At 38.6% G+C, this 14,800-nt stretch overlaps 1 protein-coding gene across 11 annotated transcripts in view; it reads right to left on the bottom strand.

The window, feature by feature from the left end:
• nav2a (neuron navigator 2a) overlaps positions 1-14,800 on the bottom strand; it is a 155,789-nt gene that overhangs the window by 56,616 nt on the left and 84,373 nt on the right. For all 11 annotated transcript variants that reach the window (XM_041275163.1, XM_041275166.1, XM_041275155.1 and 8 more), the window contains exons 7-9: positions 4,897-6,016; positions 3,808-3,920; positions 691-799 (exon numbers count right to left, since the gene is read on the bottom strand). In XM_041275163.1, the coding sequence (XP_041131097.1) occupies positions 691-799; positions 3,808-3,920; positions 4,897-6,016 (1,342 nt within the window). The remainder of the gene's footprint in view (positions 1-690; positions 800-3,807; positions 3,921-4,896; positions 6,017-14,800) is intronic.

Below are 14,800 nucleotides of genomic sequence, written 5' to 3'. Positions count from 1 at the left end.
CGGCTAGGCTGAAGGCTTCAGGGCACTCAAGCATCGAAAAGCTTCAAGCTTCGAAAAGCTTTAAACAATAATCCTGTTCATCAAACTGAATGCTGGATTCCAGCAAGCAGACGAGGACTGCTGGTCTTTATACTGTGCCTTACTGCAATACTACGTTATTAATACCAAGCCACACTATTCATACAGCAAGGTGACATTCTATCACTTTATTAATGCACAAAACCTGTTTTTTTTTTATTTTTAAATTAAATAAATGTTCAAAAACTTTAAACTTCAAATGCATTCAAAAATATTTTGTCAAAACAAGCAAATTGTTGTTTTAGGTGGACAGCAGATGGCACTCTCCCCACAACCTACTTCAAGTAGAATTCCTTGCAGACTGACCGACCAAATTTGGTGTTGTGAATTTCACACAGCTTCAGAAAGGAGTGATGCAAATGACAACTGTGGAAATGGCACCACCTGCAGCTCGCCTTTAAAACTGCAATTCACCAGTTCCTGGATTCCCATCCAAGTAACAGCTTGGTTTATTACCTTACAGGTGTGTGTTTCAGCCATTTTTAAGAAACGCGGCTGCTGTTTTTGATATTGCGTTGCCTGAATAAATAGTGAAATACAACTCCCCTGAAATGTGTATGAGACCCATAAAAAAACTGGAATGTTACTTCTAAATCTTTACAGGAGCAGTACCTGTGAGTAACCTGTGTGCCACGTAGGCTGGACATGGTCTCCTCCAGGTTTTGGCGAAGGTCTGCAATGTTCTTAACAGTCCGCAGTCGCCTGGCCTCTGGGTCTTCCCCTGAAACGATACAATACAGTTTACAGTTTTATAACCCCTTCCAAAGCACGTTGAATCAAACAGCGTCGAACAGAGACACCTGCTGGTGGGGTACAGCATACTCCTATTCCTGCAGTCCACTGAAAATCATACATTTGGATTCCCACTCCTAAATTAAGAGGACAACTGTTTTTTTTTTTTTTCTTCTTCACAGGGATATGTCATCTCACTAGAATAATCTGAAAAAAATATAACCATTTTGTAATTATCTTATTAAAAGGCTTGTGTTTTCAACCCCTTTCTGTTACTTCAACATGACTGTATCAAATATGCCTTCTTCAGCTCCACTGTATCACAGTGCTGCACTAGGGGATCAATCACACTCCCACTGTAGGGTGTGGACTTGGCTAATGAAAAGTATCCTGCTGTGTCATAGAAATGCTGTCAAAGAGCTTCATTCTGTGGCATTTCAAGAGGCCCAGAGTTGAAAAACAATTCCATTCATTTGAAGGATAGGAAGGCATTTCTTTGCAATATCAGTGCAGAGAATGTTGATTTAGGAGGGCAAAAGAAAACAGCTAACTTTATCTATGCAACCATGCATGTGTGAAATCATTTAAAAAATGTGTTGCAAACGCAAGACAAGTTAAATTATCAGATCTGAAAATAGTTCTACCATACATGTTGACACATGGCCAACAGTTTTGCATCACCTACAATTTTAGGACTGATACACAATTTAAAAAAAACCAAATAAACAGTATATGAACATAATTTAGATATTTTAATTAACATTGTGTAAATCAAAGAAATTACAAAATAATATCGCAAAAGCCTACTGGGAGCCATAATAGTAGTACAGTAGTTCATGTAAGGTTTAGAAATGTCACGTTTTCTAAAAACGTATGTTATTCAATACGTTAACGTAACATTATTTTCAGCAGGTTTCATTCGACTTCATGAAGCAAAATGTGTTCATTCTATTAGGGGGACACAAACACTTTTGACCACAGTTGTAGAACAGATTCTTAGCTGTACACTGGAGCCACTGAAAAGGGCGACATTGGTATTGCACTTACTTTCAAATTTCTGGCAAATATCTAGCATGGTGAGTAAAATCTCATCATTGAGACGGGCTATCCCATCCCAGACGCAGGTCTGCTGCACGTGCACCTGGTAGAAGCTGCTGCTGCTGCTGCTGCTGCTGCTTGCTGTCTCTGTGCTGACACTCTTCCAGGTCACCCTTTTAAGTGGTTTTATCCGATCCTTTGCTGCTTTATTCCTACCACTCCCCACAGGAATGCAGCTTGCTTTTGGCCAAACTCCACTCGTTTGACCACCAGTACCCACAGACAATGGCTGCTTAAGACATCCCAGCAGGTTGGGCTTGGCAAAAGCTGGTTCAGCTAAACGGCTTGCAGGCGCGTTGCTGATCGGCCTGCGATACAGATTTGATCTTCCGAGGCTGCGGACATTGAAAGGCAAACTGGATCTATAAACAGGCAAGGCTCCTTCATCGGGATTCACCTCTCTCTTCATTTCCTCCGGAGAAGTAATGCTAGGTTTGAAGAAACGGGATCTCTCCTTTGGGTGGAGCATGTTTCAGGATTGCAAAGTGCACAGAGGCGTTGTTTCTCCAATGTTCTGCTGCAACTAAATCCGATTTTTTCCTAACAGATTATGAAATTTACTTGATACAAAGCCGCCCATCTTTGAGTTTCAAAGCTGTTTTTTTTTTTGTAATCTTTATACCACATTTAGGTTTGTGGATGTTATATAAAACAGGGCTTGCAAAAAAGAAAGCCTAAAACCTAGTAGAGGCAGCAGAACCTGGGACACTTGAAGAACTTTGTGTCCCTGAGAGGCTTTTCTCTCACTTAGAGGATGTCTCAAAACGACTTTGATGGACGGCAAAATGGCTTTTTGGGCCAGCCATACAGAACCCAGCTTGTTTAAAAACTCCTTAGCAACTCTATGACATCAGCAGTCTTTGTACCCCCGCACCTCTTTTTACATGCAGATTTTGCTCTTTCATTCTTTCACCCCGTTTAGCCTTTATTCCTAGGCTACCATGGCATTGGAAGCTGTGCTCGGCACAAAACCAGCTGCACTGGAGCTCGGGTCCACAAACACGTCTATTCAGACAACTTTCATTTGAATGATTAAAATGGAGTCAAATGCCAATAGGCTCGGCCACTGTTAACTATACAGAAAGGAGGCTGCACAGGCATTCCTTCCTGTGTTTCTTTCTTTCTAAAAACTATGTATATCATGCAGCACCATGTTTCTCACTGGAGAATTGCACATTGGTTGCTCAGAGACTGTTAAAGTGAATTTACGGTATTCAAATCAAAATCGTACTTGCTTACCAGCACATTTTTTTTTTTTTTTTTTTTTTTTTTTTTTTTTTTAAGAAAAGAAAAACTGAACTCCATTAATAGTGCATTCCACTGTTTCCTAGGTTTCTGTAATATTATTTCAGGTTCACTGTGGTGGAATAATACACTGAGTTACATACCACTCCCAAGTGCCTCTTCTGCCATTCCTCAGCCTTGCCGGATGTTTTTGCATTCAGCACATTAACATACAAACGTGCACTGGCAGCAATTTAAATACTTTTCCAGCTTGCTGACACCAAACAAAGCTTTTCTGTGAATAACTGCCTCAGTGGAAATGCTGCCTGCCAGTTACAAACATTATCCTGCTTCTTAAGACTGATTTAGTATCAATTAATCTGGATACAAAGACAAGGTTCTGGAATGCAAACTAGGAGCTGTGTGCGCAGTTTCTTTGTGAATTTGCATACCGGTACAGGATTTTTTTTCTGAACAAGCCCTTTCGTAAAGTCCAGGCATGCTGATCAGCGCTCCAGGTGAAGCAGTTTTTGCACAGGCAGTATCTACCTATATGGCTGCCATCAAACACTCATCAAAAAGTGATTATCAGCAATTACCATTTTAAATGAAGGATGCTGGCAAGCTGTCCTTACAAAACTGAACCAACCCCCCTTCTGCTAGCACACTGCCTACCTGACAGGTCTTCAACACCAGGCTGGCCCGCTTTATGGTAGGCCACAGGATCCACATTGCCTCCTCCAGATCCACAGTCTGTGTTCATATTCCCTTCGATATCTGTCTGTGACCTAAAAAAACAAACCAAAGTGTTTCTTCACTGTAGGATGAAACAGCTATCACCAATGCATCCGGCATGCTTCCTACCAAATACAGGAGGCAGACTTTACATAATTCATTAGTCCCATGTCAGGCGATGTCCTGGAAACAGAAAAATTCACTCAGCCATATAAATCTACTAGACGAAGGAAGCCAATGTTATTTTGATTCATTTTGCTTTTTATCTAACTAAAAGGAGGAAAAGAAGATTTCTAACTATATGTGTCAAATTTGAAAAGCTCAGCGGCACAGTTTGAGCAAAAACCATAAGCAGGTGTTTTGTGCAAGCTTACAACTAAAAGATGTTCCTTCATCTGTTACACACTCTGTACCTCTTTACCTAATTTACCACGGAAGATCAAATAATAATCTTTGTTTATTTGGCACTATTAAATACGTGTGTTGAAATTTAAGTGCTGAGATTAAGTTATTTTAAAAGACGCTGCTTCTTGTAAAAATTTCATAGTGATCATTTATTTTTTAAAGTTTGCATAGAAATACCAGCTATTGGGGAGCTCAGATCAGTTTCTAGTCATACCAGTTTAGCACTGGCGTCTTTTGATAGGAAAGTAAATTCAAATTTTGTGATCAGACACAGACTCAAAACATTTTATGTAACCCTGGGAATAAATGAAGAAAACATGCTAACGGGGGAAACAGTCCGATACACCGTCTGATAACACACCAAGTTCAAGGAATCGGAATGTGCGTAATCCTAATAATACATTTTAAACTTTTGTTTTTTTTTTAAAACATTTTTCACATTGGCAGATTACCCCAAATTAAGGATTAGATAAACAAAAGCCCTTAACCTTTCCCACACAGGATATCTAATTAAGACCAAACCAAATTTTGTTTTATACTCTGAATCTGGCACACATTTTAACCTACAATCTAAAACTTTCCCCAAGACCTGAAAAAGTGATTCCATCCTGCAGCAGTGCCTACCTGTACATGAAGGGGGCCACTGTGGCAGTGTTGGGCCGGTTGTATTGCTGCTGAGGTTGAGGTAGCTGAACGCTGATAGTGTTACTTCCTGTCGTCTGGGTGTTGCAGGAAGTGCCTGCCTGAGCACCGCTGTTGGCTTGATGAGGAGTCACTCCAATAGCCTTCCCCTCGGAAGAGGCCAGGCTGGAGGAGGAACTGGAGTGCCTGCTGTCCAGTTGGCCCTTGTGCAGCGAAAGACCGGGGCCAAGCTTGGCGCTGCGGGGCCTCTCCCCTTCTTTCCCAGAGGAGGAGGATGAGGGAGCCCCTGCTGCTTTCCCTGTAGCTGAAGTCTTTGCTCCTGGTTTTGGTATGCCACTGTGTGCTGGAGCAGAGGTCTCTTTTTTCGCACTGCTGAGCTTCCCCCCTTTGGGAATAAAGCTAGCGATCTTGGAGGTCTTTTTGGGTTCTGACATGGCTGTGCCTACCGGCTCCTCTTTGGGCTCCTCCTTGGTCTCTGGTTTCTCCGTCACCGACACCCTTTTTGAGATCTCCTTCGCCTTGTCCTTTTCTTTCTGTTTCTCTTTCTCCTTTTCGGCACCTTTCAGGGAGCTCTTCTTGGTGGTCAGCGCTCTGCTGAAAGTCCTTTGGGCAATCCCCTTCAGTGCAATTTTGGGGCTGTTGGCGGCTGTTCCAGTGCCATTGACTCCCCGGCTTGCAGGTTCTGTATCTTCAGTCTCTTCGGCATTAGAAGGGACCTCTGCTTTCTCGCTGCAGACATTCCGAGACACACAGCTTTCCAGGGGTGCCCCTGCTGTCTTTGAACCCCCTTTAGTGTTAAACAGTTTTAACTTTTCCAGCATTGATTTTTGTCCATTAGGGGTTGTCTTGGCACCTTCCACAGGGGGTTTTGGTGGCTCCTGGCTGGGCTGCTTCACAGACAGCATGGAAGACGTGGCGGTGTGCTTTGCACTGAGGGATTTGCTGCGCCAGGGTTTGTTGGCAGAGTTGGGCTGAGGAATTGCCGACGAGGTGGTGCTGCTGCTGCTGATGGTGCTGGTGCTACTGCTGTTGCTAATGGGAGTTGAAGACTGCAAATTTTCATTCATTCCTGGCTGCTGTGTGGCCGTGCCGTCTGCTGGCTCTGGAAGGAGAATGAAAACAAGCATAAATGAGGTGGCTAGAACATCTATCCATAAAAGGAAAGCAGCTCTTAAGATGTCTCACAATGAACACTCACTGTTGACACTATTCCACTGTGCCATAGTGCAGGTTGTGACCTTATTTAGTTACAACATGCATTGCTGTACAAAACACACAGCAGACAACCAAAAAGTCTAGCAAAAAAAAAAGTTTGTTACTTACGACCATTGGCCACACTGTTTAAATAGCTTTTAAATAAATTATAACATTACAGCTTTCCTGCACTATTCGCACCAAATGCATTTCAGAAGTCACTGTTTTAAATAAAGAATGTGTTAAGCTATATTTACACAACCAACTGTACCTCTCTCTTTTTCCTTTTGCAGGTACTTTCCAATATGTTTCCTTCAAGATACCTCCTCATAACTTTCCTCATTTTAAAAGTGACCTAATAAAAGGCAACTGTTTAAAAAACTAACGGCTTTTAACAGCCAGCCACCAGTACAGTAACAGTCAAATATGCACAACCAAGTTTTTGAATTCAAAAATAAACTGTAGAAGAGTTTTGTATATATTTTAAGAGAGACTGCCAAGCTATGAGTCTAGCTCAGTAAATCACAGAGGCAGACTGTTAGAAACTGTTTCACCTTACCCAGGCAGTGTTGGCAATGAGCCACTATCTCTAGTAACTTGATCCTAGCCAGACTCCACCGAACTGTCAATATGTGTGTCTTCCCCTCAATACTCAGGATGGTAAAGTTTTCTGGGAGCAGCCAAGTATTTTTCCACTTTCCCAAAGTGCATGCAAAGTTTTATTTCTGCCCTCATCCAAACCCATAACGCAAATACACACTAGCCTCTTCTAACCCTGCCTGTCAATCTGGAATTATTTTCAATAAACACAATTCCATCATGAGGATTCCGGATTGCTGAGTCTGTTACGGACGTTTCTAAAGCTAGTCATTCTTTTAAAATACAAGCTGAATGGAGAAGCAGTTTCAGTAAATAAAAAAACACAGAAAAAAAGATCACTGAAATTTATGGAACGCTTCTGATAAAATCACATCATAGATACAAGGAATTTAAAATAAGGAATAAGTGTTACTCCATTGCTCCTGGTAGTTCTTACACTTGCAATGTCAAAAGTGATAATGCAGGGTATTAGAAACATACCAGCACAGCCTGGAGATCTCACTTACGACATCTTCCATACAACCCACATATCACAAGACAACTGGGAGAACTAATCAGCATGTTACAAAACTAGATTTAATGTTCTGTAGTGATGCATTATAAAAATTTAGTGTACCACATCAGACACTTTGGGCAGACATCTTCAGCAAAATTACAAAATGGAAAAATAGATACTTGTTTTCAAGGCATGATGTTTTGTTCAAATTGTTCAATGTATTAAATACTACTTATCACTGTGATTAAAACATAAAAATATTATATTTTAATATAGCATCAAAAATGCTCAATTTCACTAGAGCTACTGGCTACACAAATTAATTCCAAAATCACTTACATAATTAATTCCTATTCCTTTAAATTTTTCAGCATTCTGAATCAATGCTTAACTCACTCAATATATAGAGAAAGCCCAAGATGTTTAATTTAAAGCAGTCTGTGTTGTTCTGCAGGATATGTGCAGTAATTAGAACAGAATTCAATTTACTTCAGCTTCCTGTCATTTACTCTCGTGGACAAATAATACAGTAATTAGAAAACAATTTGGTTAGAAAGTAGGTCAATTTGCAAACAATTTCCTCTATAAATACTGGCCTTGTGAATGAAAGACAGAGTACAATTATCAGAGTGCCCAAGCAATTTAAAACACACAGGCTTTGCCTTCCAGAGTTGTGGGAAAGAACCTCTTCACTATAAATGCAAGACCATTTCATAAGCAGAGTGTGATAATTAAAACTGGTATTATTTCAGGTTAAAAAAAAAACAAAATTAAAAACATTTACTGTATGTAGATTTTAGGAAGAGTCACACTCCTCTATAAAAGTATTATAAATCTTTTTTTTTTTTTTTTTTAATTCACTTTAAAACACAGTTTTTTTGGAAAATGTTTTACATTTTTTGGTTTTCCACAATCATGTTAAATTGACAAGCTGTAAACTGGAAGAGGCACGCAAAGCAAAAACAAAAACAAACACACATTGTTTACATTTAGCTTTTTGGTCCCCTTTTCCCCTGGTACACAGGATATGAACCATTTTTGTAGGAAAAGTCCCCTGACTTGGATTAGAAATAACAGGCAAGCCCTGTAGGCAGATATAATGTTTCTAATATTACCAAGAGATCAGTCAAATCACTGAGATATCCGACAGTGAAACCTGTAGTCACTGGCTCTCCGATGTGTTTGACCTGCTCATATTGTGTCACAGGAAAAGCGATTCAGATTGTCAGGAAAACATTTCATCAGCTGAAAATGATAAGTTTGGGATTTTCTTTTTCCAAAACTGAAATGACATTTTCTGAAGAGCTTAAAAGAAAAAGGAAACCTAAAACGACACTTTAAAACTAAAATCAGAGGAAAAAAAAAAAAAAAAAAAAAAAAAACCTGTGCATTACCTGTATCCCAGACGCTTCTGTCCATTTACAACCTGAGCAGTTCTAAAAGGTTTTTAGAGAAAGCCGTACGACTTATTTTCATAATACAAGATTTCGAACACTTTTACTAAACCGCAATAAAAAACGGTTTGCAAAAGTATTTACAAAAATTTTTCAACACACACTGTAGCAGATTGATCCCAATGACCAGTGCTGTCTTTAGAAATCCATCCACACAGAAAGCACATCTTAGGCATTGTGCCGTTACAAGTGAGTCAGACAGTATCCACTTGTTCTGTAAAGCTTACAGTTACTTCACATGAATAAACACAAAAAAACTAGTAAACCCTGTTCTCATGCAATTCAATATCTGCTTCTAAAAACTAAAGGGCCTTCTGTTCACAAGTTAAAGGATAGCTGTACTTAATCCTAGAGCACCCAGTTTATAAAAGAAAAAAAGAAAAGCTGGTGTTTATTTTGAGGAACATTTCTGAATAAAGGACTGCAGACAATTACCACCAAATCCATTAAAATCATCTCTTTCCACAGCTAGAGCCAGAGATAACAAACACACACGTTTTTCCACTCTTCATGTCAAATCATTATCAACATATATAACATTGAATTATGAATTTAGCCTGCCTCCGTACAAATCTAGAATTCCTGGTCAGCAATACACATTCTAAATATTTAACAGAGGCCTTTTTTTTCTTCCTTTGAACGAATCTGCTATCCATTGGATATGCCTGAAGTATATTTCACAGCGTTCTGGAAAATTATTTACATACAAAAGAGATTACATGCTATAAAACAACATGACCCTATATACAGTTCTGTAGTCACTTTCATTTAGTTTCAACAATAGAGAGGAGGAGGGAAATACAGTATGTAATAATAATCTTTATTTTTATATAGCGCCTTTCATTGCGGACCACCATCACAAAGTGCTTTACAAGATACGAGGCTAGGGTGTGTGAACTATGCATCAGCTGCAGAGTCACTTACAACAACTTCTCACCCGAAAGACGGAGCTCAGTGACTTGCTCAGGGTCACACAGTGAGTCAGGGGCTGAACTGGGATTTTAACCGGGGACCTCCTGGTTACAAGCTTGTTTCTTTAACCACTGGACCACACAGCCTCCTCCTGCAAGTATCTGCATTGTCAATGTCACTCTAGTGGCTCCAGTGTACAGCTAAGCATCTGTTCTACAACCATGGCCAAAAGGTTTTACATCACCCTAAAGAATCAACTCATTTTGCTTCATAAAGTCAAAGGAAACCTGCTGAATAATGCTAGGTTAACATATTGAATTACATACCGCTTTGTGGTTTTCCCCATATACTTAAAGAAAAACTGACAATTGAAAAGTTTGCAAAATCTAACATGAAATATTACTGTGCTGTTATTATGGCTTCCACTTACATGATGTTAAATAAAAAATCTATATTAATGTTCATATAGTTTTTATTTTATTAATGTGGCAATCCTAAAATCCTAGGTAATGCAAAACTTTTGGCCATAGCTATAGATAAGGGTTTTCAGTTAAGCCCAGCTTACAAAACTCAATGAGAAGAGACTGGTAGAGACAGTTTACACTTTCATATGCATAGCAGCCAACATTCAGGGCAGTAGTAGGATGAGCAGTCAAAGTGATTCCAACCCCCACAGTGGGAACTTGTCAATAAGAAAAGTCAGTTACATAAGGAATGCATTGGGAGCAAATCAAATGCCAGAGTCACGGACAGGTTATAGATCTATGCAGTTCCAGCTCTAGGAGCAGATAAAACAGGAGCAGAAACAACGTTAAGCAGAAAAATAAAAAAAAAAAGACAGCAAGAACCAAAAACAGCCATCACAAAAACACATCACATCACAAAAACACATCACATCACAAAAACACATGCTGCTGTACCTAAAAAAAAAAAAAAAAAGGAAAATGTTATACCATTCAACTGTTTGCCATTCTTTACATATCAATAACCAAATTACCACTAGCCCTAATATTCAGACCTGACCCATAAAGAACGTCAAATTAAAACCAATGACACGACCTAAAGTACAGCATGTGTCTGTTTCTTAACACGTCTTTACTGACCTTTTTATTAGCAAGTATCCAAATAAATCCTTTTGAATGTAAAAATACAATACTGAATAAGTAGCAAATTAAAAAAATAAGTTAACGCTTGACAAGTTGGAAAGTTACTGACAAAATAACAGAAAGAGAGAACTCCCCTAACTCAGAGGCTCAGTGTAAACAATCAAAATAAAACACCCTAATGCTCTTTGAGCGCTCTCCGATTGCGACTCTCCACCCACTTGGTGCACACATAGCTCCAGTGAGGCTGAATCAATCAGTGTGATGTGAACTGGTGAAGGGATAGTCGATCAATTTAAAATCACAATTAAACCAGGGTTCTCTGTGCTGCAAATGAAATACAGGCTTAAAAATAAAGAAATAAAGACTATACTTCAGTTTCTTTAATCCCCAGCAGCAAATATACCCACAATGTTAAAGAATAAATGTAAAACACTCGCAGGGAGGGATGAAGCTTTGTATTCAAAATAAGCTCCCATAGCATAATTAGACACCATTAGAGATCTATCAAGACTGATTATTCTAATTTCATAGGAGCAGAATTAATTCCAACTCCAAAGTAAACGTGTGTGTAGATTGAGAAGCCAGCTTAGTTAAAGGTTAAATTCCTCTGCAACACACAAGGTTCATGGCTTCTTAAAACATTTTTTAAATCAAGCAAAAATATATATTTTAAAAGCAGCAAGCAATACTATATATCATTTAAAAAAAGAAACATTTTGCACCATGTTCCACAAACTGTATTAAAACACGATAAACTATTTTTTATTTCTAAATTACAACTGCTGTGTACCATATATTTTTAAGCCTGGGTGATCCAAGATGATGTCTATGGCAAAAGTTCAATCTTTTTTTTCACCACTACTAATTTTCCCCTCTGTTGACTAAATGCTTAATGAATCCCTTTGTAAATGTTCAAGCCCCATAACTGTGGACAGGTGCTAGCAAACTGCAAACCATTATAGTAGATTTATCTCTGCAAAATATACCCCCAGAAAGAAGGGAATTAGCTTCCTGAGCCTGATAAATGCTCTAATTATGTCAGATGTGTAGTGTGCATCGTGAATCAAGTCACTTATTTAACACGGAATAACCAAATGGCAGATTTTACAACTATGATCTAGATATGTGCTGAGGGGTGCTCACAACTTTGAAGTATATTCCTGAGTCTCTTCTTACAGAGCGAGGCAGTGTATAAATAAGACAGCTTGAAGTTAAGCTTATGAATTGGGAAGGTTCCAGAACAGCTAATGTAACCAACCTCCCTGTGGTACTGTTTACCACAATTGTGGATAGACCAATGGGCAAGTCCTGCCTGGCAAAACGCTGACAAGTGATTCAGATTGTGTGTTGTTAGCAGTATAAACAACCCTTGTTTCACGGCAAGGCTGGTAACTCTCCAATTTAAAAATAACAATGCCAGTATACTCTCCAGACCTCAGGTGTTTTTTATGGGAGAGAATGGTTTATTGAGGGGCCACATGACCACACTGTTGGTCAGGTTGAAATTCAAAACTATGAAACAAATGCATGAAACTTGCATTCTCAAAAGGAGACAGGTGGTGGAGAGAAGCCATCTGGCTTCATCAGTTGTAATAGAAAGGGGCTTTCTCCAAGAGTTGGGAAAACCTGCATCTTCTGCCCCGTTGATAAGCTTTGCTGAATATTGGCTGGACGAGGAATGCTCAATCTGAACACTGACTTTCAGCTCCACCAGCGAGTCAGAGGGCAACTTGTCTAAGCAGCACATTATAGACAGACAGAGGAAAACAAGCTGGTATATTATAGTGATTCTTATATAAACCTGCAACTATCATAAATCAGACTAGTTTGGAAGGTGGAAAAAAAATAAATGCCAGTATATAGTTTGTACAGAAGTAGAAAGTATAAATTGACCTATTCCATTCATTTTAAAAATAAACCATATTATAACACTTGCAAAACATGCCGTCTCCCACTTTGCACAAAAACATTTTTTGCATCCGTGTTTGTTTTCACAACGGGAATGACAAATGGCGTCATCCAAAGCTACCACAGTGATAAGAGGAGGATTGATTTTCTGCATTCAAGGTCTCCTCCTGAGTTTGCATAGTCCCACAGAGCTGTGTTAGTTTCTCTTTGTGATTGCTGGGAGCAGTGAACTTTGACACGCAGTGCTGTGACACAACACAAATCCACATCAGGAATAATATTTAACTTTGGTTGTACAATGTGCGTTTATTAGACTGAAAGAGAAAGACACTTCTGCCAATCTTACACATCTGGTGTTTGTGTTAATAATGAACTGTATTATTATTATTATTATTTTTTAATTATTTGCTTTAGAAATTTAAAAAAAAAAAGTCCTCTCGGGTTTACAGAATGTCTTTGATTTGCTTCTCTTAAATGAAGTACAACTGAAGCTTACCAAAGAAAATCCTAATATGGTTATAAAAAAAGATACTGAAATACAGAACTATAAAATATCATAAACCTATCTTGTGCTTTTCTGTAAGCAAGAGGAATCAATAAAACAACCTTTGTTATAAATAACGTTATAATTGCCAGTATATAGATTCGCTTGTTAAATATATATTTTTCTACCGATAATCAAACTTGAGAGGAAAAAAAAAAAAAAAAAAAAAAAAAGCATTTTTGTTTAAATGCTTGTTGCCCTCTACTGGTGTAATTAAGAATACAATGAAAGTCCTGATGAGGGCATACTTAGCAGAAATTCCTGCTGCAACATACAAGCCAGTGTGCATGACGAAAAGAGAGTTGTTCTTTAATAATATGTCTTTCCTGTACTCTCTACTATCAACACATAACTTCCATAAACCAGGCTAGTTTGGAAGGTGGAAAAATCTAATAACCTAAAACTAAAACCTGAACCAGGGCCTACTAAATACAACAGAGTGAAAACGTTTTGTTAAACAGTACTTTAATATTTGGTTCTTCTCACTTAGAACTAGATTAAACATCAAATCAATACTGATAACCAGTATATCAGACCATGTATTTAAAAGTATATAGCGTAACTAAAATATAATTTCAAATTATATTGAAACAGGTCAAGGTCCAAGAGTATATTTTACGATCCATTTTACACCTTCTACTGTGTACAAATCTGCTACTACACTTTCAACAAGCCCTAGATCCACTACACCTCACCTTAACAAACTGTCTAGAGCTCTTTACCTTGAAAGAGCACAATGGGTAGTTTTAATTCTGTGTATCAAGTGTAGAACCTATGAGATCTGCCTTATCACACGCTCAGAAACAAGATCATTTGTAACCCCCGTGGTAAAGTCTATTAATGTTCTGAGATAGCAGTCAAGATGACAAAATCAGTCATTGCAACAAACAAACACCCAACTGCAGCTGTTAAGCAGGGCCTTCCTCCCAGCATCCCTCCATGAGGGAGACATCTCATCTGGGACCATGATTCATTGACTGCTGGCACTGCTGCACCAACTGAGCTTTAAAACAACAACACAATCAAAAGCCATGTTTCACTGGTGCCGCATTGATTGAGCAATCTAGCAGCAATCTAAACTGCTGGTACGTAGTGCACAGTGTCTGTCGTTACATCTTGCATTTGAAATAAAGAATACCGTTTATTTTAGAGAGAAAAAAAATTGGGCTGTAGCCATTTATACAGAAACTGTCTCAGTAAAGATAAAATGACCAACAAGCTGGCTTTTAAAATGCTAATGCACATGTTTAAGGTACTGATTTATGTCATGTTGAACCGAAGTCAACCAGAATGTGTTGATATTTATTTTTACTGCAACTCTAAAATGAGCAGACAGAGCTTTAAAATTCAAGTTGTTAAATTAAAATGCAATTACACAGAAACTGCATATAGGGTTGTTGTAAAAGCTACAATAATTGAGAGGCTGTCACTAAATTATTCTCTGTCTATCAAAATAATATAATATCTTTATTTTTATATAGCGCCTTTCATAGTGGATCACAAAGTGCTTTACAGAGGTAGGCTGTGAACTGTGCATTATATGCAGAGTCACTTAAAATAGGACATTGATTTAACATCTCATCCGCAGGATGGAGCACAAGGAGGTTAAGAGACTTGCTCAGGGTCACACAGTGAGTCAGTCAGTGGCAGAGGTGGGATTTGATCTGGTGAC

The sequence above is a fragment of the Polyodon spathula genome, chromosome 17, assembly GCF_017654505.1.
Source record: "Polyodon spathula isolate WHYD16114869_AA chromosome 17, ASM1765450v1, whole genome shotgun sequence".
NCBI classification, from domain to species: Eukaryota; Metazoa; Chordata; class Actinopteri; order Acipenseriformes; family Polyodontidae; genus Polyodon; species Polyodon spathula.
This window is presented reverse-complemented; position numbering and strand designations above follow the sequence as displayed.